Source organism: Elephantulus edwardii, unplaced genomic scaffold (genome assembly GCF_000299155.1).
Source record: "Elephantulus edwardii isolate Elephantulus edwardi_28Jun2011 unplaced genomic scaffold, EleEdw1.0 scaffold00001, whole genome shotgun sequence".
NCBI classification, from domain to species: Eukaryota; Metazoa; Chordata; class Mammalia; order Macroscelidea; family Macroscelididae; genus Elephantulus; species Elephantulus edwardii.
Genome location: NW_006399751.1, coordinates 5,675,445 through 5,699,699, shown reverse-complemented (window position 1 = coordinate 5,699,699; position 24,255 = coordinate 5,675,445). Strand labels below are relative to the sequence as shown.

The 24,255-nt window shown below is 51.7% G+C and overlaps 1 protein-coding gene across 1 annotated transcript; it reads right to left on the bottom strand.

Annotated features, from left to right (window-relative positions):
• Positions 1–3,252: 3,252 nt before the first annotated feature.
• On the bottom strand, positions 3,253–16,846 carry SMPD3 (sphingomyelin phosphodiesterase 3, neutral membrane (neutral sphingomyelinase II)). Its single transcript, XM_006878885.1, has 7 exons — positions 15,482–16,846; positions 7,644–7,719; positions 7,407–7,562; positions 5,826–5,915; positions 5,520–5,583; positions 3,515–3,677; positions 3,253–3,357 (listed from the first exon to the last, which is right to left on the bottom strand). Exons 1-7 carry the CDS (start codon positions 16,844–16,846, stop codon positions 3,253–3,255), a joined length of 2,019 nt encoding a protein of 672 aa, XP_006878947.1.
• Between the last annotated feature and the right edge of the window lie 7,409 nt (positions 16,847–24,255).

The following is a 24,255-nucleotide window of genomic DNA, read 5'->3' as shown; positions in this document are numbered from 1 at the left end:
CCTAGGAAGCCGGCTGCGTGCTGCTCCTCAGGGAACTGCCTTGGCCTCGGCTTCGCTTTTCCATCTTTGCTGTCACATCCTAGCTCCGTGTGCTGTTGCTCGTAGGACTAAAACCCATGGACCAGTGGGCGGCTAAGTCTGAAGCTTTAGGGGGCTAGAGACCCCACAGTTCAGGCTGGAGGTGTCAGAGCCTATTTCTGTGTAAGCAGTGCTGTCTCCTGTTTGCCTTGAAAGGGACAGTCTGCCGGGTGGGTGCAGGTGAGGTGGTCTGAGCTGCTCTGGGAGAGGTGGGGCCTGTGGATAGAGCCCACAGCCTGCATTCTGGAACCCCCCCCATTCTGTCCCCTGCTGTGGCTCAGGGACCTCTGGGGGGGAGGCCTGGGATCTGAAGGGCCTGTGGTATTGGGCAGAGAGGACTGGTACCTGGTCTTCACCCTGTGGACCTTGTCGAGGTCTGGTCATCAGGTGGCTGCTGACCTTCTGAGATGCAGCCAGGGAGACTACCAGAAAGGGGATAGGGGTGCCACCTCATCCCATGTACCCCCTTGCTGCTTTAGTAGCTTAGATCAGAAGAGTTCTGAGCAGCTGGGGATGGTGCAGAACCACACTAGTGCCAGCCCTGTGTCCATTCTTTCCCTGAAGACCAGAGGATGTGGGGCCACAGCTGCCCTCACACCCTCTGGCACACTTGCTGTTTGCTGCCCAGATGTCCAGGGGTCAGGGTGGAAGGACCCTGCATATCCGGTGGCCTGAGGCCGGCCTTCACGTGGGACAGACATGCCACCCTTGGTGCTGGGGCAGGATTGGAGGGCCAGCCCTAGCTTGTCACAAAATAAATGGAGACGCCAGCCTTGAGCCTCACAGTTTTATTTTCTCCTTGTATCCATCCATCCTTTCAGCACCAATAAAGGAAATAACACTCCTCAAAATATTTTATCAGGTGTGAAGGTGGTTCTCTTCTAGGGAAGAATCGTCTGGATATATATTTGATAATTGTGTTTACCAAAACCTTAGGTGTGCTTACCATAGAAAACCCCTTATAACCCCATGTGGATACAATACAGAAAAAATACAGAAATTAAAAAAGTTGGGTTTTTTCCTTTTTTTAAAACAGTATTTCTAAATCTCAGCAAGTTAATACAATAGTTAAAAAGCATCAAGATTAATATTCATACTCAAAACCCAAGGAGTTTGGACAAATGAAATGGATGTTTCCTTCCTCCACTGACCCCTGTCTGGCCCTGCTTTCAAGAAGGCTGGGTCAGGGCAGGTGCCGAGCTGTGCGTTGGATGGGGACTTGCGTGTGCGTCCTCCCAGGCCTAGATGTCACAGAATCAGAGATCCTGGAAATGTTTCTTTTTTAAGCAACTAAAGCTGAAGAACCAGGCTTGCACACAAGCTCCGGGATCCATAGGCACAATGGACCTCGTGCAGGACGGCTGCTGTGGTGGCTGGGCCGAGGGGGTTGTGAGAGAGCCAGGAGTTGGGGTGACCCGCTCTGGACACCAGAGGCTGGTTTGGCCAAGGTGAACTTTGTTACTGGAGCAGCAGCTGAGGCACAGGGAGGTCTGACTGGCCTGGGTCACCCTGTGATGAGGGAGAGAAGCAGGTCTTGACATTCCCACAGCCACACTGTTCTTTGGAAGAGAGTCCATTCCTCTGGCCAGATAGAAGCTGTGCTGAAGTCCAGGCCTGACCCTGGGGATGCCCCATCAGCTCAAAGCTTAGGGCCTCAGCTTAGTCCTGGAGCCACCCAGGGTAGGCCAGATGTGAGGCGAGGTGGCTCTTGGGGGTGCCAGCCCCTTCCTGTGGCTTTGACACTGGAATAAGGCTGGGGGCTAGGCAGGGGACAAGTGGCCCTGCCTTACACTGGACTCTGGCCTGTCCTTGGCATGGTGTTGGCGTTGGCTGGCTGCCTGGCCTTCTCTGCCCCTCTTGCAGTTCAGTGGGTTCTGTGCACCAGCAGCAGGGGTGACAGGCCCTGGCACTCCCAGCCTCACTGGGCAAAGCTGGCTCTCAGCCAAGCTGGAGCCAAGATGAGCACTGCAGGGGGCTGGCAAGGAGTGCCAGGACTCCATGCTGGAGGACTGCCCCTCTAACTTGATGGGAGCCCCTTGGGAAGGCAGGGCTGACTCAGTGGGTTACCGCCAGCCCCTCTCACATCTAGTGGTGAGCTCTGTGTGGCTGGGCCTGGTCACATGGGTAACACAGTGGGGTTCAGTTGGCCTGGAGGCCAACCAGTGTCATCCCTGCTCTCCCAGCTTCTGGCTTTGCACACTCACTCCCCCGTTCTACACTGGCTCTGGGGTGGGGAGACACTGCTGAGAGGACAGCTGCACCCCTTACTCAGATCCCGGTCCTGAGCTCAGTTGCATGGGGGGACAGGCATGATCCAGGCATGATTGGGGGGCAAGAGGTGTGTTGTTTCAGGTGAAGGAGAAGCAACTATAAATCAGGATTTTCAAAATTAGAAGCTCCCCCTCCCCCCTTTATGAGTTCCCTCTTCATATTAAAAAAATGGGTGCCCTCTTCGGGAACCCTGTTATGGCTCCACTCCCCAGGACTGTGTCTCGACTTTCCTGGGGACGGGGCTGCCAGAGCTACTGGGCCCTCTTGTGCCCGGACCAGAGCAAAGTGTCTGGCAGACCCTTAAATGTGAAGGATTCTGGTGGTGGATTTTTTTCTTTGTAAAATGTAATCGCCCTTGAACACGTCGACCTGAACAAAGCCTGGGCTGGCTGGCCGCTGGCCGGTGGCAGGAGCTGGCGGCCTGCGCCGGAAGTGCTTCTTTGGCTGGTTCTGATTGGGGGAAGCCGAGCGAGGGTCTGTGGTGACAGCGGAGTGTGGCATGCAGGCAGCGTGCGTGTGAGGGTGCAGGCATGCGAGACGACATTGGCAGCAGACAAAAATAATGAACCCTGGACAGAGCTTGAAAAAAGATATACAAAGAGTACGTAGAACCCGGTCTCATACTAACTCACGGGTTATAAACTAGGTTGTGCTGTAGATTTGTAGAAAATGCTTTTTGGAAAGAATGGCACTGGTTGGAGGCCGGGTCCTGGCCCAGCCTTGCTGTCCACAGTGGGTGCCCGAGGCACAGCAGGGCTGCTCGCTCACTGGGATCCCACCGCGGCTCCGCTCCCGGCTTCCTCCCCCATCTGGGGGGGACTCAGACCCGGGACAGGGTGTGGCTCCAAGAGTTGGCACAGGCCCAAATGCAGCGGTCGGCTGGGGCGTGGGAGCACGGCTGGTCTATGCTGCCTCCTCCTCATTGCTGGACACCATCAGCCGCATGGCCACAGGGAGGTGGTCGGTCAGGCCTGACAGCTGAGTGATAAAACTGAATTCTTCTACCTCCTGGGGGGAGCAGGGGCGACAGAAAAATCCTGGTTAGACCCGAAGGGGAGGGACCTGGGCAGAGGGTCTCTTTTGGCCAGGTCTTGGAAATGCCTCATTTGGAAATGGGAATGGTGGGGTGCTGAGGGCCCTCCCCCGACCCTGTCCCCCAACTCACGGCCTTCCAGTCGGGGCTCAGCCCCTCTACCCCGTGTAGAATGTAGTCGATGCGGCGGCCGTTGCCCTTGAGCAGGTCCTTGCGCCCCTTCTGGCAAGCTCCTGAGCTCTTGCTGCGGGGGAACTCCAGGTACTCCCTGCGGCCTTCCTCACTCTCCAGGGCCCTGTCCACACAGGTGGGCAGGTGAGCAGAGCACCCTCGCCCTGCCCCCGCAGCACCAGTGTGGAGACCCTCATTCTTCACCCAAAGTGAAGAGCCAAAGTGAAAAAGTGAAAAGCCTTTGGGTTGAAGATCTTTCTGTGGATCCCAGAAAGCCCTGGCAAGGGAGGGGACCAGCCTGTGAACCCTGCTGCACTGGGTCCCTCGCAGCCTGTGACACCATGTCCTGTCTCCCTCAGGTCCTGTGATTGGGTTTGCCCAATCAATGCCTGGCTGCAGCTTGGGCTGCGGCTGAGGTGGGGACAGGATTGTCATCCCCTCTCCAGACTGGGCTCCACTCCGTGCCGATGGGCCCATGCGGCCTGGGCTCTGCAGTGAGCCTCAGGAAACCCTTCTCTCCTGAAGCCCTGGGTCCCCATAACTCGTATTCCAGGTTGACAGAAGGTGGGGGAGCCAGGAGGGTGCCCAGGCCCCACGTGACGGCTTGGCCCTGCCTCTGTCCCCAAACTGCTGTTCAGCCTGGCTGATTCCACCAGACTCCGAGTTCCATGTTCTCTGTGCGGACAAGGGTCACATCCCTGGGCCCGGACACTGGGGGTGGGGGACAAGCAGGCCACAGTGGAGCAGAACTGGAGGTTATGGTCATTCCAGTTCTCAAGGTGGGAACACTTAGTGGGTGCTCAGTTCTGGTCATGATTGCCCAGGGGGGCCCAGAACTTGAAGTGGAATATTACTGTGTCCCCCAGGGATGCCAGGATCCTGGGGGCAGGGCACATTACCCAGGAGGTCTGGAGCTTGAAGCTCTGGGCAGGGAGATGTTCCACGCGGAATCTGGGCATCCACCCCCCATCCTTCCCTGCCTGGCATCTCTGCCCTGAAGCCAGAAGCTAGCTGGCTCCTTGCCCGCATTCCCCCTGACACCCAGCAGGTGGCTGTGAACCTGCCTCGGGCCGCACAGGCCTGTGTCTGGGCTGGGAGGTGACAGGATGGCTGGATAGGCCCCGCCAGCAAACATGGGCTTCTGCCAGAAGCTCTTATCACCTGAAGATAAGTCCACTAATGACACCGAGAACACGGTTACAGCTCTGAAATAAGAATCCATTACTGTCCTTTGCCTTTGACAGTTAATTCTAGCATCAATGATATGTAAGTTACTGAGAGTCATTTTTTAATCATCATCTCATAAAAAAATCATTTTCTCAGCATAGGATGATGTTTCAAATTTAGCCTGTAATCTAATTAATTGGCTTAAATTGGCTGCGAGGAGCCATCTCAGGCTGCAAGTTATGAATTGGTTCTGCTGTTGGCCTCTCAGCTATGTGTCCTCAGTGACGTCTCATCAAGAGTCAGGAGTGAAGTTTGACTGGGATGAAATGGTTTCTTCTCAGAATGACTGACTTTTGTTAATCTCTGCTCAGTTGTATTTGTCTAATTGGTGAGCACAGGGGGGGCTCCCTTAAGCGGAAGCTCTGCCTGGTGCCTCTGCAGTGTCTGGGCTGCCTTGTCTTGAGCTGGGACTTCCTGGGAGGGCCTGGGCAGGGCAAACTCTGGCAAATGAGCCTGGACTCAGGGTGCTAATTAGGAAACCTGCCTCTGAGTCCCCAGGACCTGCTCTGAGGAGCCTCCTGGGCAAGGCCAGGTCCTGGGACAAAGTTAAGTGAGTCAAGTTGGTGGCCTCTGAGGTTTAGGAAGGCCTCCCAGATGTGGAGTGAGGGGCAGTTCCAACGGGGCAGGGCTTCTCCTGACTCCTCCCAGGCACCTGCAGCCCTACTTAGCCACCCGCTGACTTGAGGCTCTCCTGGAGAAGCAGGGTGCTGGTTCCCTGCCTGCAGCCACATGTACTCACTTCTGCAGATTGTCCGGGGTGCGCACGTCCTCATCATGGAGGTTGTCCGTGTCCAGGATGGTACCTGTCGACAGAATGGATAGTGTCACATGAAGTAAGCCTAGCCAGCCTTCAGGAGGATCTCGGAGGGAGGAGGGTGGGGTAGGTGTTTGTGGCCTGGTCGGGGCCTATTCAGGGCCTGTGGTCTCTCCCAGGAGGCCTGTGGCGGACCCAGTGCAAGGCCAGCATCAGTGAGAACATAGTGGGTGGCCAGCCCCTCCTCAGCCCCGTCCCCTGGGCGCCCAGCCCCTCCTGTGCCCAGCTCACCAATGGCCCATGGCTTCTCCTCTCCAGGGCCGAGGCGGCAGGGGTCCTTGTAGTGTGTAAACAGGGAGTGCTGCTGCTCCAGCTTGTCATCTGTGGAGGTTAGGGACAGTTCCTGTCCAGAATCCTGGTTCCGGCCAGTCACTCCTGCCAGGTATCACCTCATTCCTGTCTCATTGGTGGGGTGGGGTCTGTGCTCCCAGATAGATACAGGACTTTGGACCTGTTCTCATTCCAATTCTACCTCCTGCTGAAAACTTGAATTTCCACCCAGATCTACTCAGCTCAGAATCTCTGGCTTAACAATCTCCCCAGGTGAAGACCTGAGGATCTGTAAGATTTCAGGGACTTACAGATTCTGTTTCAGTAGATCCAGGGAGGGTGAGGCAGACCCACTGAAAATTCTCAGCAGAGTGTTGAAATGGATGAAGGGGAGCCAGTTGGGACAGTGTCTCTGTGTTCTGTGTGTCCTCCTGATCTCAGTGTTCCCATCTCTCTAAGGATAGTGGTGACTGTCCCTCTTGGGGTCCAGGGGGCAGTGACCTTGAGATGAGGCCATAAGAGACCCTGTAGCAAACACCTCAGCCAGAACTCCTGCTCTTGTTCACAGGCCTGATGCCCAAACCTGGATGAAGAAAGGACCCCACAAGGCTCAGTGGGAGGTGACCTGTTATGGGCTTCCATTTCTCCTACCACTTCGTGGACTGAAAAAGGCTGAGACTCCCTGGGAGCGGGGAGAGGGTGCTGAGGGAATGTGTGTCTGCGTTCTGGGGGAGACCTTCTGGGCCCCTGCCTCAGTGAGGGCTAGGACTTGAGCTCCCAGGCCTCTGTGTCAGCAATCCCATCCTCAGAGCCTTCGAGAGCCTCGTTCAGAGCTTTACCTACCCACTGGCTCTTTAGGGCCCAGAGGGGCTCAGGTGAGCTCCTCACCCCAGAAAGGACCTGAAAGCAACATGGTCATCTGATCACAGTGAGAAACAAAACCTAACAGATGCCCACCTCCTGCTGCTGTTAGGGGCCATCAAGTCAGAAACAACTCATAGGTGACCCTCCAGTGGCTTTTCAGAAGCTGTAAGTTGCAGGGAGGAAACTGCCCATCTTTCTCCCTGGAGCTTTAGTGGAATTGAACCACCTGCCTTTGTGTTGACAGTGCAGCTCCTTAACCACGAAGCCACTAGAGCTCTCTGCCCCCCATGCTAAGAGTGTTAACGCTTAAATGAAACTACCTGTCCAGGAAAAGCCGTTAGCATCGTGCCTGGTATAAAATAAGAGCTGATGAGTAACACTTGCTAATGAATAATGACTCTATTACTCTGAATTAAGGGCCTGCGCCTTCTGGCCAGAGGTTCGTTTTGGGGGCGTCTGTTTCCGGAAGCCCTCTTGAGTTCTATGTAGAGTGTGGGCTCTTCCTAATGGGACTTGTAGAAGGAGAGAAATTCTAGTCTTGCTAACTATGTGAGCCACACTCTAACTAGGGCCAGGAAGTCCTTCGCGCTGTCTAGCCCATGTCTTTGCAGCTGCGAGTGGCACCAAGGCTCACACCCTCCCGCGCAGCCAGCTGGACGAAGTAGGGCATTGCCTCACCAGAGGAGCAGTTGTCAAAGTTGAAATCTCCGCAGATGATGTCAAACACCACCAGCTCCTCGGGGTTGGCTGTGCTGGATGAGGAGGTAGATTTTCGGAAATCAGCCAGCCAGTCCTGAAGCAGGTCCAGCTGCTCACAGCGGATGATGCTGTCCTCTGTGGGCAAAACCAGGGACCGGATGAGGAGTGGCCCGGTGCCAGCCCCAACCACCCCTGGGCCCTGGGATGCTGGCCTACTTGCTGGCGCTTGCAGGTGTGTGCAGGAGATGTACCCGACGATTCTTTGGTCCTGAGGTGTGCTTCCCACCTGCACCTGTGTGGGAGGAGACCCATGTCAACCACAGTGTCCATGGGGGTGTGTGTGTCAGTGCTCTGAACACAAAGGGACACTGGGAACATCCACTTGCCCACAGGCTCACCCTCCAAACCCTGCTCTATGTGGGCTCCTGGCTGGACGCGACCCCACTAAGAGTGGGACAAGGCTTCACCTGGGTGACAGGCAGCTGCAGAGATCCATAGCTCATGGCACAGGAAGTGCCCACAGCAATGTGTGCAGAGCATCAAAGGTGAGGAAGATGCAGAGGTGGCAGCAGACTGCCCCCCCTCCTGCCATCTCTTAGTGACCACAGCACCCTCATGGGGATCACCTCCATGCCAGCCCCTTGGTCTCTCAGATGGCTTCCCCCCACGCCTCCAGTTTCCCTTTTGAGTCACATTTCCTTCTGTGACCTGCATTAGCCTCACCACTCCCTGCCTGCCTTCCTGCCCCTTCTCCTCAGTCTGCCCCTCTGGCTCCACCACAAGTTTCTTCATTTGCTTGACAGGCTCTGGTCCCTGCTAGTCCTGCTCTCTCCCTCACCCTGGGGTACTGGGCTGCCGTGTCAGGGCCACCTATCCTCCTTCTTGTGCCTTCAGTGCCCCCAGACCCTGTCCTCATATCAGTGCTCCTCCTTTTTTAGGTTTCTGGAGTTAGACCCCAGCTCCCTGCCTGAACCACAGAAGGCTCTGGCTGGTTGTCCCTAAACCTTGGGTTTAAAATGAGCATTTCATTTAAAAACAGTGTTTCAGTCATACATCACAAAGACAACCACACACTTCCCTCCCTGCAGGGGGCAGTCCCAGTGCCAGTACTGTAGTTGGATCTGAAAGATCAGGGTCGCCCAGGCGGGTCCTCTCTGAGGTCCTCAGCCGCCATAGAGACAGCAATGGAAGGCTGCTTTGCAGGGATGCGCCGAAAGGCACCTCTCTCTGGTTCTTCATCCTCTTCCTTTCTGGGATTTCTGCCCCCCCCATCTACCTTCTCCAAACTTTGCCAGTACAGTCTAGAAGGGATTTCCTGTGATGATCAAACCCTGGACCTGGGGGATGTGCCCCTAGGACTGGCAGGCTGTCCTGGTTCCAGAACGAGGGTCACCAGAAGCAAGGAGTGCCGGGAGGCCTGCTCAGCACATGCAGACCCAGCAGGTGGTGCTTTTCTGCTGTCAGGCTGGTACTGTTCTCTTCCACATGGATGTCTCATCACCAGATACCTCCAGCTTTCTACAGTCCTTCACCCCCTTCCACAGTACCCGTGTGAGTGAATGGCTGTGTGATGATGGGCTATGTGGCCTGGATTTGGGGTTGCTTATCAACTCAAATGGTGACTGGTCACTCCTTAACTATATACCAGACTAAACATCAGTCTTATTAGTACCTCTCATCCCAGGAATCAGTGGGATAGATAACAACTGACATGGTCCAGCTAACAGATGCCGCCCTGGACATGCTCACCAGTCTGTGCCAGGAAATTTGAAAGTCAACTTGCTTGTTCCCAATTCCAAGAAAGGTGGTCCAATATAATGTGGAAATTATTGAACAATATAATTAATATCACATGAAAGCAAAATATTGCTGAAGATTATCCAAAAATAGTTAGAACAGTACATTGAAAGAGAACTGTTAGAAGTTCAAGCTCCCTGAAACCCACAGCGTCCCTTTTCAGCAGGAAGTAGCTAAGAGAATACGCCATCCCCTTTTCCTTATGACTCAGGGTGAAGTCTCTCTCAGGGAGGAGTGATAGGGAATGGCAAAGGACACACTGACAAAGAAGATTAATCAGAACTGGCTTTGACAAGCACTGTGGCATTTGGACAAGAACAAACTGGGAGGAGGGTAGAGAGAATAGTGCAACAATGAATGAATGGAAACCCAAAATCTCTGTAAATGTTTATGAAAATTAATAAAATATAATTATAGAAAAAAAAAAGAAGTTCAAGCTGGGTTTAGCAGAGGCTGTGGCACCAAGAACATCATTGCTGATGTGAGATGGACTCTGGCTGAAAGCAGAGAACACCAGAAGAATGTCTATTTGTGCTTTATTGACTGTGTGGATCATAACAAAAATGGCTAACATTGAGAAGAATAGGAATCCCAGAATCTTAATTATGCTCATACAAAACATATACCCAGACCAAGAGCCAAGAGCCTTGTCTGAACAGAGCAAGGAAACACTGCATAAAGGTGTGCTTCAGGGTGATAGCCTTTCTCCATACCTATGCAATCTGTAAATACTATGCTGAGTAAATAATTAAAGACTCCAGACTTTATGAAGAAGAATGTGGCATCAGGATCAGAGGAAGAAGGCTCATCAATAGCTTTTCACAGATGACATAACCTTGCTTGCTGAAAGTGAGGAGAACATGAAATGCTTGCTGCAGAAAATCAAAGCCTGTAGTCTTAAATATGGATTGTATCTCAACATCAAGAAAACAAAAGTCCTCATCAGTGGGCCAACAGACAACATCATGGTAAATGGAGAAAAGATTGACATTGTCAATAATTTCACTTTAGTCAACACCCTTGGTGCCAGCAGTCAGGAGACTGGGAAATCCTGCTGTCAGGGGCAAAGTCCTGAAGAGCAGTGGTGTCAGTTTAAAGATTTAAGGTGTGGCTAATTCAAGCCATAGTCTTTCCAATTACCTGCTATACATCTGAAAGCTGGAAAGCGAATAAGGATGATAGGAGAAGATATGACCATATTGTTAGGGGATGCCGTTCCTTGGAAAGAGACAGCAGGCTTGGAAAGGTCAGTGAAGGAGAGGAAGACCCTCAACCAGATGGTTTGATACTGTATCTGTGGCAATGGACTCAAGTATGGTATAGGACAGGACAGAACTCAGATATGCTGTTCACCTGGTTGCTTAGTTGAGTTGTACTCAACTCGATAGCACATAACAAGAACAAGCTGTGAAAACCATCTTCCATCTATGTATCTTCGTGGAAAAATCCATTTTAAAAACAGCAATACTCCGTTGAGCTCTGGTGGCCTAGTGGCAAGAAGCTGCAACTGCAATCTCAGAGATGCACGGTTCGAATCCACCAGATGCTCTGCTGGAGAAGGAGGAACAATCTCCTCCTGTACCAGTCAGATCTGATTTGACGGTACACACAAAAAATAATGAAAGAAAATAAATTTAAAAACAAACACAAAAAACCAGCAATACTCCAAAGTGCCACAAGATGGTGATATAGATTGCTGTATTTCTCTTGACAGAACCATTTCTTCAAAAACTCATGTGAACACTATGCCTCCTGCATGTTAGTTACCTTGTTGGGTCTAAGGACTATGAGGAATATATCAAAGGTATGTCATTTAAACAGTTGGATAGATTGAAGCCAAGAGAAGTGTGGTACTTGACAAGAGCCACAGCTTCAAAGGTCAAGGCCAATTCAGATTGGATCTGTTGCCTCATCTCACTCTCAGTGTATGCTGGTGGGCATCCTGGGCAGGACACAGAATATGCAGAAGTGTCACACTGGCCTCACTGCTGAGGACAGAAGTGGCATATGACAGGCGGGCCCACTCTCTTGCTTGCTAGCATGTGTCTTACACCTGTTGTTGTTTGGTGTCGTCAAGTCCAACTCAGAAACCCTATGAACAATGGGTCGGAACCCTGTCCTCCCCTGTGCCATCCTCATCATCTCTTTGAGTGCTTTGATGCTGTGTCAGTTCATCTTCTTGAGGAGGTCTTCCTCTCTTTTACTGACCTTTCCAAGCATAATGTCCCTTTCCAAGGAATAGTCTGTCCTAGCAACATTCCCAAAATATGTGAGATAAAGCTTCATCATCTTTGCCTCCAAAGAGCATTCTGGATACACTATCTCCAAGTAATATCTGTATGTTCTTTTGACAGTTCATTGGTTATTCAGTACTCTTCTCTAATATCATAGCTTAAAAGTATTCTTCTGTCATCTTTGTTCATTGTCTAGCTCTCAGATGGATAGCAAGTGTCAGAACAACCATGTCCTGAATCAGGTGCACCTGAGTCTTCAAACTAACATCACTGCTCCTCAGTAATTTAGAGAGGTCCCTAACACCAGACTTTCCCAATGCAATATGTCTCTTGACCTTCTGACTGCTGGTACCAAGAGTGTTGATTGTGGATCCTAGTAAGGTGAAATCATTGACAATTTTAATCTTTTTTTCCATATATCATGATATTGACTATTGGTCCAGTGGTGAGAATTTTTGTCTCCTTGATGTTGAGATGCAGTTCATAGTGAAAGCTATAGACCTTGATTTTCAGCAGCAAGCATATCAAGTCCTCTTTTCTTCAGCAAGAAAGTTTGTGTCACCTGCATAATACAGGTTGTTGATGAGCCTTCTGATCCTGATGCCAGATTTTTGAGTCCAGCTTCTTGAATGATTTGCTCAGCATACAGACTGAATAAGTATGGAGCAAGGATACAACTCTGATGCACACCTTTCTTGATTTTAAGCAAGTGTTCCCTTGCTTTGTTTGGACAATAGCTTCTTGGTCTAGGTATAAGTTTTGTATCTTATGCCTGTTGTTGTTGTTGTTGATTGCCTTTGAGTTGAGCATGACTCATAGCGACCCTATGAGCAAAAGGCCTGAAGCCCCTCTACAACTAACGACATTTATCAAAGTTCATAGAGTTTCCAGAGGCATGTTGTTTAGGAAGTGGATGCCACTCCTGCTTACTCCCTCTTAATCAGCTATGTGATTTTGTCAAGATCCACTTTATTATTTGCTGGGATTTATCTATTCAAATTTATGTTGCCAGGAGCTACAAAGTCTCTCTTGGAAAAACAAGGTTCTGCTTTTTGTGCCTGGTGGGCAAACAATGTCAAAAGAAAAAGTTTCCAGAATCAGTGTCTGTCCTGTGTGAGAGGAAGACATCCAGTTCCTCTTGGGAGGTTATGGGAGCAGGAAGGCCATTTCTTGGGGAATCTGAAATGCCAGGGGAACAAGGTGGTAGGATTAATAAAGTATGATAGGTTCAGCTATGCACCTGCAGGGGCTTGGTGTGAAGACAGTGAAACACTTGGGGATGGGGCTGAGGACTGGAAGGCCAGCTATGTCAGGTGGCCACTGCTCAGAGCTCCAGAGATGCTGGAGCTAGTCCCAGGGGGAGCCTAAGGCAAGATGAGTGGGGTTTCCAGAGGCCTGGGTGTGGCTGAACATGGAGTGTGGAGAGAGGCCTGAAGGTGGGTATATAAACTTAGACCTGGTGTGGGAGAGGCGGGTATATAAACTTAGACCTGGTGTGGGAGAGGCAGGGTGGGTCAGATGTGGAGAGACTAAAGCCAAAAGAGGTGATGAGGGCAGTAGTGGGATTGGAGACCTGGAACAGACCCTGAGGTACTTAGATAGTGAAATTAGGAGCTGAGGTGGGTTGAGAGGGTTCTTTATGATTCAACCAAGTCCTCTGTTGGCCTAGTTCACGGAATGCCCAAAGGCATGCCTCTCTCAGGGTTCGAATCCACCAGCAGCTCTATGGGAGAAAGATAAGCAATTTCCTCCTGTATGATATATAGCTTTGAAAATCCAATGAGGGGCCAGCTATGAGTTGGTTCTGACTTGATGACACTCAAATGAGTTTTCTGGCTTGGGTTGGGCAGAACAGAGCATGGATAATGAGTTTGGTTTGCAGTGGAAATGTGTCCGGGAAGCAGATAGAAAGGTGGGCTCAGGAAGGATGTGGGTTGGATTAATCTGAGCTCATTAGGATTCCAGATCTGGAGGTGGGGTTGAGAGAGGAGAACTCTCCTGAGGGTCAGCTGGGTGACAGTGATGGGATGGGGTGTTCACTTGAGGGTGAAAAGGGCTGGCAGAGTGGAGTCACCCCGGGGCAAACCCTTCAGCTCTGCCGGACTGTAACTGCTGGAATGGGTCAGGCCTATGGTTATCAGATATGCACCTTGTACCAGCAAAAGCTGCATAGTGGGTGGTGGTATGGGGACTGTCTTGGTTTGATATGATCATGAATTTTTTAATTTTCAATGACATGGCCCAAATTAACCATGCTGGTAGACAAGTTTTAGATGCAGAAGGTAGAGAGAGAAAAGAATTTTTTTAACAGAGGCCTGCCTAGTTCAGATTTAAGGGATAGGCAGACTCAAGGGGCCCAGCAAGAACTGCTTGAGATGTGGGCGAGAACCAGAAGGGAGGTTCTGGAGATTATTGTTGACTTGGTCAGAGGCCAGACAGAGGAGTGAGGTGAGGAGAGGACATGGGGACAGGCCTGCCCAGAAGTGGGACTGGATGGATGGAGGTAGAGAGAGGTTCCCTGTAATCAGAGATCACAGCCATCTGTAATCAGGTGGGAGTGAGAGGGTGCTCTCCTACCATAAGCCTGACAAAACGTCCCCTTCTTCCTCAGAGAAGTCACTCTGGCTGCCAAGACAAAAATACATCCATGGAATAGCTCGCTGACGAACCACATGCCAAAATTGGAAGGTTGAATTTACGTATGAGAGGACTTGATTCCCTTTCAGCATCTCACACTGTGAATGGAGACTCAGGGCTCCAGCGTGGGGGCCTGGCTGAAGCACCTCAAAGCCCAGAGTGGAGGCCTGAACTCCTAAGTGATACCTGGATCCACTTAGCTTCATGAAGACAAAAGATCTGGCTCTCTGCTTTAGGCTGGCGTGTCAGCATTTCCCTGGATGGCCTGAACATGGTGAGAGCAGAGGCTGGGGAAGCTCCCCACAATGGCACGTTTCATTTTAGCCCTGCTCGGCAGCCCCTCACTTGTTTCTTAATGGAGCAGAGAAGCTGGAAGGAAACAGGTCCTGGGCTGTCCTGTGCCCACAATCTTCCTGCCAGACTTTTACTTTCTCACAGCTCACAGCACAGAGAGCACCCACAATCCAAGCAGTTGCTGCCTTTTGGGGCAGAAAGCTCTGCTCTGTGTCAGGTGGCCAAACAGTGCTTTAGAAATCTCTAAAAGTACCAAGAGCTGCTTTTGGACAGAGAACAAAAAGTTGACACTGTTAGCATCTCAGGGTGAGCAGAAGATAACGTATAATGACCAAATTACCATGGTCTAAAAACTCTTCCAATTGCACCCAAATTAGCAGAAATAATCATGATTCCCTTTAATTAATGACTGTGCAAGCAGAGCCATGCGCTGGTGGGCAGAGTGCCTGGCATGGCAGCTGTGCGACAGTAGGAGGGAGGGAGTCGAGGTCAGGCAAGCTCAGGGCCTTAGAGACATGTGGGGACAGGCCTGGTGGGACAAGCTCAGGACCCAAGTAGGCTGGTGGGGACAGGCCTGGAGGTGCTGAGATTCTCATCTGCCCACTTGTAATTCTTGGTCTGTGCTGGTGTCTGTCTTACGTGAATGCCTGTTCAGCTACAGAGATGGTGCTTGCTGAGAGGGTTCCCTACCTCCCCTTCCTCCCTTTGTCCCCATTCTCATCACCATGGCCCCCAGGACTATCATCACTGAGAGAGTCAACACTCTGAACTCCTGGCTTCAGTCACTCCCCATTCCTGGAATAAATATACGTCAACCCATTTTGCAGATGGGGACATGGCTCAGGGATCTGAGGAACTCGCCCATTATTTCCCCAGCAGGTCTACTGCATGTCTGGCCTTTGCTCTTGCCCTGCATTCTTACCTCTCTTGTCCTTGAGCATAGACCTCCAGTTCTGCTCCTTGAAAGATCTTGTTGGCCCTCCACCCCATCCCTCCCCGGAGACAGAAGGACCCTCTGGCAGCAGCCCCTCTGCCCATGTGGCTCTGGGACCAGGTGATCTGTGCCTCTCAGACTGAACTGGGGCCTCCTACCTTGAGAAATAGGGCTCCCTTGGAGGCCAGAGCATCTTCATGCTGCCCATTGGGGTAACAGTGATAGGCCACATCCATAATGGGGTAGCGGCTGGCAAAGAAGAGGCCACTGTTGAGACACTTGAAGCTGCAGCATTTGCAGTGGCAGTCGTGACAGCAGCAGTGGCAGTAGCAGCAGCCATGGCAGCCATAGATCCCGACGTCATACAGGATGTACTCGAAGTAGCCATGCAGCTGGTCTTTCAATTTGGCGGCTGCCCGCTTGTCAAACACCTCCTGCAGGCACAGGAAGTCCAGGTTGGCGGGGAAGAAGGCCGAAATCTCGTGGTCAAAGGCTTCATCTGGGTGCCGCCGCTTGCGTGTGGCTGCCTTCTTCACCACCGAGGCCTTGTACAGGAGCTTGTTGTTGGTGGTACCGGGTTCCCCGCTGTTGCTCTCCATTCCAGCTCGTGCTTTCACCAGGGACTCCCTGGAGGCTGAGGGGCTGCCTAGGCTCCCTGAATCTCCATCTCGCTGGCTGTTGTTGGGTGTCTGGCCCTTCTGGGTGCCACCAGCCCCATTCCTGGCCTGGCTGTCACTGGCTGGGTCGTCTGCTTCAGGCGGCCGGCCCACCTCGTCACCCCCAATACGTACAATGCAGGCATCCTCCAGGCTGCCACCGTTGGTCTGGTCCCCGGCGGCTGGGCTGTTCACAGCCTCGTCGCTGGGGCAGCGTCCGCCATCACCTTTATATTCCACTGAGGCTGTCCTCTTAATGCCCCCGGCGACAGTCCGGGCCACACCATCACTGCCCTGTGGTGACACCAGGCTGCTGAAGCTGGCTGCACTGATGGAGGTGTTGGTGGGAGAATCAATGTAGATTTTGATCTGGGGACGGCTGGCTCCGTTGCGGATTCTCTGCCCGATCTCTTTGGCTCGCGCTTGGACGTGATAAACATTGTTGACTCTCGCAAATGACTCAGGAAGGAGGCAGACGTTGGCGCTGGCAAAGCAGAAGCTTTTGCCGGAACCTGTACCTCTCCATTCTCTCAATAGAGCCGCCCCACCAGTCGGGCCCTTGTCCTCCAGCCGTGAGTAGATATAGGGCCTGCGGAAAGACTGCAGGGGGGACCAGAGAAGGAAGCCGAGAAATGCCAGGGGCAGCACAGCAACAAGGAGTGCCAGGTAGATGGGCGTGAAGAGGACAATGCAGAACAGCTGAAGGTAGCACTGGCTGCCTGACCGGCGACACTTATCACCAATGAAAGAGGTGAAGGGGGCCAAAAGCCGGTCCACTAGACAGTAGAAAGGGAAGATGAGGGCCCAGGACACAGAATGCAGGGCAGACAGAAAGCTATTAGAAAAGGGGGCTGTGTACAAAACCATCGCAGCTCACTGGGCGCCGTGGCCAGCCCTTCTACATGGTGTCCGTGGCTGCTATGGGCACTTCCTGGGGTGTGGGGGTAGTCGGGAGGGCAGCTGGAGGATGCGTCACCTCCTGGAGAGATGGGATTCTGGGTGGGTGGAGGCAAGCATTGGCCAGCTGGTCATGGTGAGCTCAGTGGACCATCTTGGGCATTGGGTGCTAGGAAACCTGCAGAGACAAAGAGGGAGTGGGACTGTTAGCAAACTCGGAGAAGAGCAGATGCTGGTGCCCTGCACCACTCACCCCAGTCCTGCTTCCTCTGATGGAGCAAAGTGGGCTCCCACACATGGATGAGGGCCAGGAAGCCGTCTCACGCCACTGTCTGCCCCATGTGTTTTGCCCTCTGAGAAGCGGCTTGATGACATGACTACCCCTGTCTGACTACCTTGACCTTTTAATACAACTGCCTGAAAAGCAGCCTCAGGAATTTGGAGCTTTGTGAGTGCCTTGGAGACAGGATCCTAGAAGACATCTGGGCCTGACCTGGAGAAGCAGGCAGGAGACACAGGTATGTGTTGAAATGGTGAGCAGGTAACCAGAGACAGGAGGAGCTGCACATACAGCCACATGTCACTGAGTTCACTAAGTGCCACCCAGAGTCAGAGAAGAGGGGAGGAAATGGCAGAAAGGAGAGCTGAGGTGGAGGGCAGTGAGGCTGGCAAGTCCCGAAGGATGAGACTCTTATTGTGACCTGCAGTATTAGACCAAGCTGGGCACTCCTGTCCCCCTGCCTCTCAGCAGAAATGCCCCCTACAACTAAAGGCTTCAGGCACAGCTGGGCCTTACCACCTCCCAGCACACTTAGTCCCTGTGCCTTTGGGGGCTGCTCCCCTGGCGGCTGGGTCAGGACCAAGCTTTAACTATTCTCCCCCATGCCCTCCACAATGCAGCCCCAGGGCCCAGCAGAGGCTCCACACTTCCAGGATACCTCTGATAGATAGCCTGGGTCCTCTGCCCAGTGCATGAGGGAGCCAGTATGGGTTTCAGATAAGTCCCAAGGATCCCACCTGGAAAGAAGCCGCCAGGTGCATTTACTGTGCTGAGTAAAATCAATAAAGACATGAGTCTGGAGTGTTTACCCACCCTGGGGACCTGCAGTGACCATTCCATGGCAAAGCTTGTAGAAGCTTAATCAAGAGTTTTCCTTATAAATCAGCTGGGTTACTCACTTTCTGTTCCTTCTTCACTGGCCCTGTCTAGCTCTCTACCCTGGCATCATGGTGGGCTGTGCCCACGTTGACACTCATCCTGGCCTCAAATCCTTTCTCCCTCCTCCAAAATCCCTGCTTATTCAAGCTAGAAACCTCTTCTCAATCTGTCATTGGTCTGTCCTTCCCTTCTGCTCCCCTGAGCCCTCATGGAGGCCCTGCTGGCCCCTCCAGGACTCCATAATGCTTCCCCATCAGCTTTGTCAGCTTCCCTCACCGACAGCCAGATGGACTTTCTCTGCCTGAATCTCAGCGCTGCAGCCACCTCAAATCCAGCAAGGCCTTCATAGAGGATGAGACATGAAGCACTAACTGAAGGTCAGAGACTACAGCCTTCAGTATAGATTATACCTCAGATTTTTAAGGAAAAAAAATCTTCACAACTAGACCAATATGCTATGACTTGATAAATGGAGAATAATTGATCTTACCAATAACAGTTTCATTTTATTCAGTTCCACAATCAACACACATGGAAGCAGCGGGCAAGAAATCAAAAGATGCAGTGGGTACATCTAACGTGAAGGACCTTTCTAAAGTGGTAAAGGGCAAGGATGTCATTTTAAAGAACTCAGGTGAGCCTGATCCAAGCATGGTAATATCGATGGCTCCATATGCATATGTAAGCTGGACAATGCGTTAGGAAGACTGAAGAAAACTGATGCCCTGGAATTGTGGTGTTGGTGAGGAGTATTGAATGTACCATGGACAGTAAAAAAAAAAAAAAAAAAGGAAATCAGGTCTTGGGAGAAGTGTGGTCAGAGTACTTCCGAGGGCAAAGATGGCGAGACTTTTTCCTCATACTTTGGGCATGTAGTCAAAAGAAGTCAGTCTATGGAGAAGGGCATCATCCTTAGAAAGTAGAGCGTCAGGGAAGGAGAGAAAGACCCTCATGGGATGGACTGACGCTGTGACTGGACCAGTGGGCACAGCAGGAATGATGAAGATGGTACAGGATTAGATAGTTTCCACTTTCTGTTGTACATAGGACCCCTCTGAGTCGAGCTGGCTCAGCTGCAGTTAATGATTGTCTCTTGTTCACCCTTCTAAGATCTGCCTTAGAAATCACCTCCTCAGGGAAGACCTTTGGCTTCTCTTTCGCAGGTGGCTTTGGGGACTCCTGTCTCCTTATACATGATGGATCTTTGCAATTACAAATCACGAATGCTCAGGAGACATACCCACCTCTCCAGAAGACGGTGAGCTTCTTGGAGAAAGGGGCTGGATCCTGAGTCCCCAAGGCCTGGTCTGGCAGGCCCTCAGGAAGTGATGTGCAGGAAGGGTGACCGTTGTTTTGTAATGCCTCTGCCACTGAGGAGACACTGTTCTTGCTCCCGTCTAGTGGCCAAAGAGAAGGAGGCTTCTGTGATGTGCCAGTCCCTCCCACAGCCACCATCTCCTGGGCTGACCCATGGGGGGTGCTCCTCCTCAGGTCTGGGGCTATCTAAAGATGAGCCTAAGTTGGTGGCTCGCTCTGCTTCTGGAGGATATGTTTCATCAGATTTTACTTTCTTCAGGAGAAATAACTTTGAAATAGGTACAAGAAGCTAACAGCTCAGAGAAACAAGTGTGTGCTATCCCATAGTAATGTCCATTCCATGAGGACCCTCTGCACTGGGTTAAGTCTGGGAAGCTCTATCTAGCCCGGTGAAGCTCTCCTCATGCACGTATGAACAGTGAAGGTGACTAGGCAAGGCTGGTGGTGAGGTCAGAGGGCAGCCTATGGCCCTTCACCTCTATAGGGGCTGAGGAAGATAGTCCAGAGAGAAGACCGCTGAAGAGATCCCTCTGGCTTCCTGCCCTGGAACCTCCAAGCCCAGTCAATGGCCTTCATCCCTCCCCTATACCCCAGCCCAAATAGAGGGTTTGGTCCAAGGAGGGACCTGCATGGGGCTGGACCTAACCTGACGGTGCTGACCAGCCGGCTGTTTTTGGGTCATTTGAGTGCAGGCCAGGCTAAGGGGCTGCATGATAAGACTGGGACTGAAACTGAAGTGCTTGCAACTAGTGAGCTGGGCCTTCCCTTCATCATGTGCACGACCTCCTTTCATCTGGGGCCTGGTACTCAGAGGGCTGATACTCCCTACATCTGCCACCTGGCCTAGACACTACAGGTTGAACTTACTTGTTCTTTCTTAAACAATTTTGTTGCTGAGAGAGGTCTGCTGGGAAGGTGGGCACTTCCTCTAAGTATTTAGGCTCTGTGACTCAGGGATAAGTGACAGCCTACTCATTCCCCTACCTCACTTGTTAATCTGGTTTGGGATTGCTGGACTAAACCTGGATTTGCATTATGTGATATTCTTTGCCTCTCCCACTCCCCAACCTATTTCCCTAATAAACCCTACAACTGTCAGTAAAATCTGTCAGTCAAGTGGCCACGAACATTGGACCCAAGGATTGGTAGAAATAGGTGCAGGAGCATGTGGGGTGGCATGTCTGGCCATGCAGCTATTTCTTTAATACCATGAATATTATCGATGGGGCCAGTTCTCCTTTATGAAATGGGTAGAAGTGATACTTGGCCTTCCCCATTTCCCACTTCTCCTTATACAGCCCCATGCAGTCCAGCTCCACCAGCAGGAAGGTTCCAGGCAGCACAGATACAGTACCTTCTGCTGTGAACCTCCAGGTCTCTGCACCTGCCCTGCTCTTTGCCTTGAATTCCCTTCCTCCTCATTTTCTGTCAGCTTCTCCTCAGCTTTCAGAATTGAACTGAGATGCCACTTCCTCAGGATATCTTCCTAGATCCATTGAGACTGTCTGGGACCCCTCAAGTACTCTCTGTGCTGTGCTCCCACTGGGGACTGGAGCTCAAATGGGCTGCGCGCTCCATCAGGACCCTGCCTGTCTGTTGTGTGGCTAAGGAGACAGTAGCTCTGGGGAGGGCATGTATGTGTTTGTCAGGAGAGAGACAGTAAATGAAGGACTGACTGGGGCATCAGTGAATCTTGCTGCTTCAAGGGCAGCAATGGCAGGAAGGTAGTACAGGTGGGATTGTCTAGGCCCTCTGTGAACAAAGAGTCAGAAGTCAGCCAAGCCCTGAGGAAAGGAGGTGGACAAAAGGTGAGTGTCAGTGCTACCTTTCCAAACAGAACTGGCCAGTGGTTCCCTTCGGGGCTGGGGTTGGATGCAGCTCTGCTTCATCAAAGAGTTCCTGAGAGGAGTCCCCCTGGGACTCCATTATCTAGCTGGGGTCCTTGTTCCCCAAGGAATGCAGTGAAAAGCAATGCATTTTCTGTCAGCTGTCCCACATGCACTTTTGTCCCACGTTTGTTCATGTTCCTTCCACTGTGAACCCAGACAAGTTCCTACCCCAACCCAGCCCGCAGGGGTGGTGAGTGGTAAGGTCAGATCTCTGCCTCCCCTATGCTAAGGCTTTGGTTTTATTCAGGCATCAGTAGGTACATGGCAGCCCAGTGGCAACCAACATCATAAACCTCTAAGATTTAGGAGGTGCCTGGGGTGAGAATCTTGCCCTGACCTGTCTGCCATCCTAGTTCCTTCATGGCTACACTAGGTCCACCTAGTCCAGAGCCCCCACCTTCCTCTCCCTTTGGTGGGGCCCTGAGAAAGAGCAGCCCTCCTGGGGGCTGTCCTGCCCTATTCCTGTGTGTTCCCCACACTGATACACAGAAGTTGCTGTTATTGCAGGAGCCACATAAGAACTGCCACCACTAGAGCTCATTTCTAAAGCTCTGTAGTTAATTATTTTGTCTCTGTGCAACGAAAGGAGGGTAAACAAACAACAATACACTAATTAGACTGATCTACAGTTTTCCATGAATGACGGAAGCTAGATTTAAACATGAGAGGCAAGCAGCTTCTCAGAGACTCCCAGAGTACTAACAGGGCTGGCTGGGCTGAGACAGCTGCCTTGGGCCTGGTGCCCAATGCTTGGCCACTCACCCCTTCCTTTGCTTCTTCAGCTGGAGTTGGGATGAAATGGGTGGGCCCAAGCCAAGCTCTGTCTTCCTGTGAGTAACTCATTCTTCTCTCTATACATGTTTTTCTTCTCTCATGTCCCTGGACTGGTCCCTTCATCATGTCAAGTCCACTACGGACATATCTGATGGGATTGATAGATTCCTGAAGGCCATGTGGACTGAGCTTTTGCAGGTCAAAGTGTTCTTTAAAAGAAATCATTTACCTGGGTTCACCCCTTTATGGATTCTGTTAGACTTCCAGGGCAACTCAGAGTTACTTCCATAAAGTCCATGGACTCCAGGACTAATTTGGAGTTCCAGATGTTCTCAGGTACTCCTGGCACTCAACAGGTACCAACGTAACTTCTGAGTCTTTGGGCCATTGTAGGAAGGTTACATAGTGACCAAGGGGGGGGACTTGTGGCAGTTAGTCTCTCTAGCCCAGAAATGGAGACCCCAAACTAGGCACTGCACTGCAGTTCCACTGCTCAACATTCAGCACTCAGGAGTCAGGCTGACCTGAATAAAAGCCTGGAAGCTTCTGAGCCTGTTTCTTTATTTGTAAAATGGAGATATCAATGAAAGAATTAAAGATGACAAAGCTTGTTGCACTGCTGGTACCTCCTCCATCACTTTTGCCCTGAGATCAGCCTCTGTGTGCTTTCTTTGCTGTCCTCAGCCCATGGCCCTGAACCCACACTGGCCACCATGCATTGTCAGGCAGAGGGTCTGATCTCTGACCACTCCCCCAGAAGTGGTGAGCATTACAGAAGAAGCAGAAGAAGAGGAAGCAGGTGGCAATGCCCAGCTTCTTGCCTGTTTCACTGCTCCATGACACCATTTAACTGTCCAGACCCATCATACACTTTGGCTCCTTGCAGCCTTGAACAGCAGCTCTTGAAGACCTCATGGTCACTTGCTCCAGTGGCTGAAGGAGATCTTCAGCTGACTATTTGAACTGGAGGTCACAGCCCTGACCGTGCACGGTATGTGTAGGGCCTGGATGGCAAGCAGGTCCATGTTGTGAGTGTTCCTGTGGGTTATTAACATGAGGTTAACCTGTCCACACGAGTCACGTGATTGCGACACTGTGAGCTAAAAGCATCACTGACAAGTGGGTCGAGAGTGACTGTTCAAAGGCCAAGACACAACCCCATCTTGTTATACTCTGCTCTGCAGAACTCAGGGGCTGGCTGAACCATTACTATGTGAGGACATCTTCAGGAATAGGGACTGGCCAGGTCTGGTGCTGTTTGGGGAGGGTCCCCAGCAGTTTCCTTGGACAAGCTGTGGTGTACAGATCTTCTCCTACTGGATGCCCTCTCCAAGATTGGCACTAAGAGAACCATCTGGCTCCCCAGGAACCAACCCACCTCTCCAGGCTTCTGTCTGCCCTGCTATAATCCAGCAATAGGGCGGCTGTGAAACGCACAGGGACATGGACCTGGCAGGCTTGGTGGGCATCATATCTGCTTGCACAGCAGCTCAAGATATTGACTTTGAATTTTTCTGGCAGTGCAAAAATGAACAAGTCAGACCAGTTCTGCTGGGCCCAGGCTAGTCATGGCCTCTTTTAGGAAGCCTAATTGGGATGGGAGTGTCAGAGACAGTGCGATTGGCACCGGACAAAGCGGAGTTTAGGGCTGTTGTACATAGGGTCGCTATGAGTCACAAGCGACTCGACGGCACATAACAACAACAACAGCATCTGGAGCTCCTGTGGCCTAGTGGCAAGAAGCTGCACTGCAATTCTGAAGGCACAGGGGAAGGATGGGCAGTCTCCTCCCGTGTGATTAATTGCCTCTGAAAAGTCGCTGGAGGGTCAGCTATGGGTCAGTTCTGACTCTCCAGTGCACAACAACAACAGTATCTTTAAGGATTTCTGAGTCTGGGGGAGCTTCTGTGAAGCTGATGAGGGTTGGGAGCTGTCCTCATTTTGGGACTAGAAGGAGGGGACTCACCCTTCCTTCATAGCCCTTCCTTCTGGTCCCAATGCTTACACAGCATCTTCCCTGCATGAAGGCTGGGAGTCCTGGAGCAGAGGGGGCTCCTCTGAATCTTCTTTGCACCCACAGGCTAAACAGAACGCTGGGTCAGCCCCATGCTTCTGCAGGAAAGGCTATCTGGATTGCATCAATCCAATTATCCCAACGTGCCTGCATCCTCACATCCACCAGTGATGCTGAGATCAGCTCAGCCCGCTTTGCCTGGATGCTTGTAGAGATGTTGGCATGG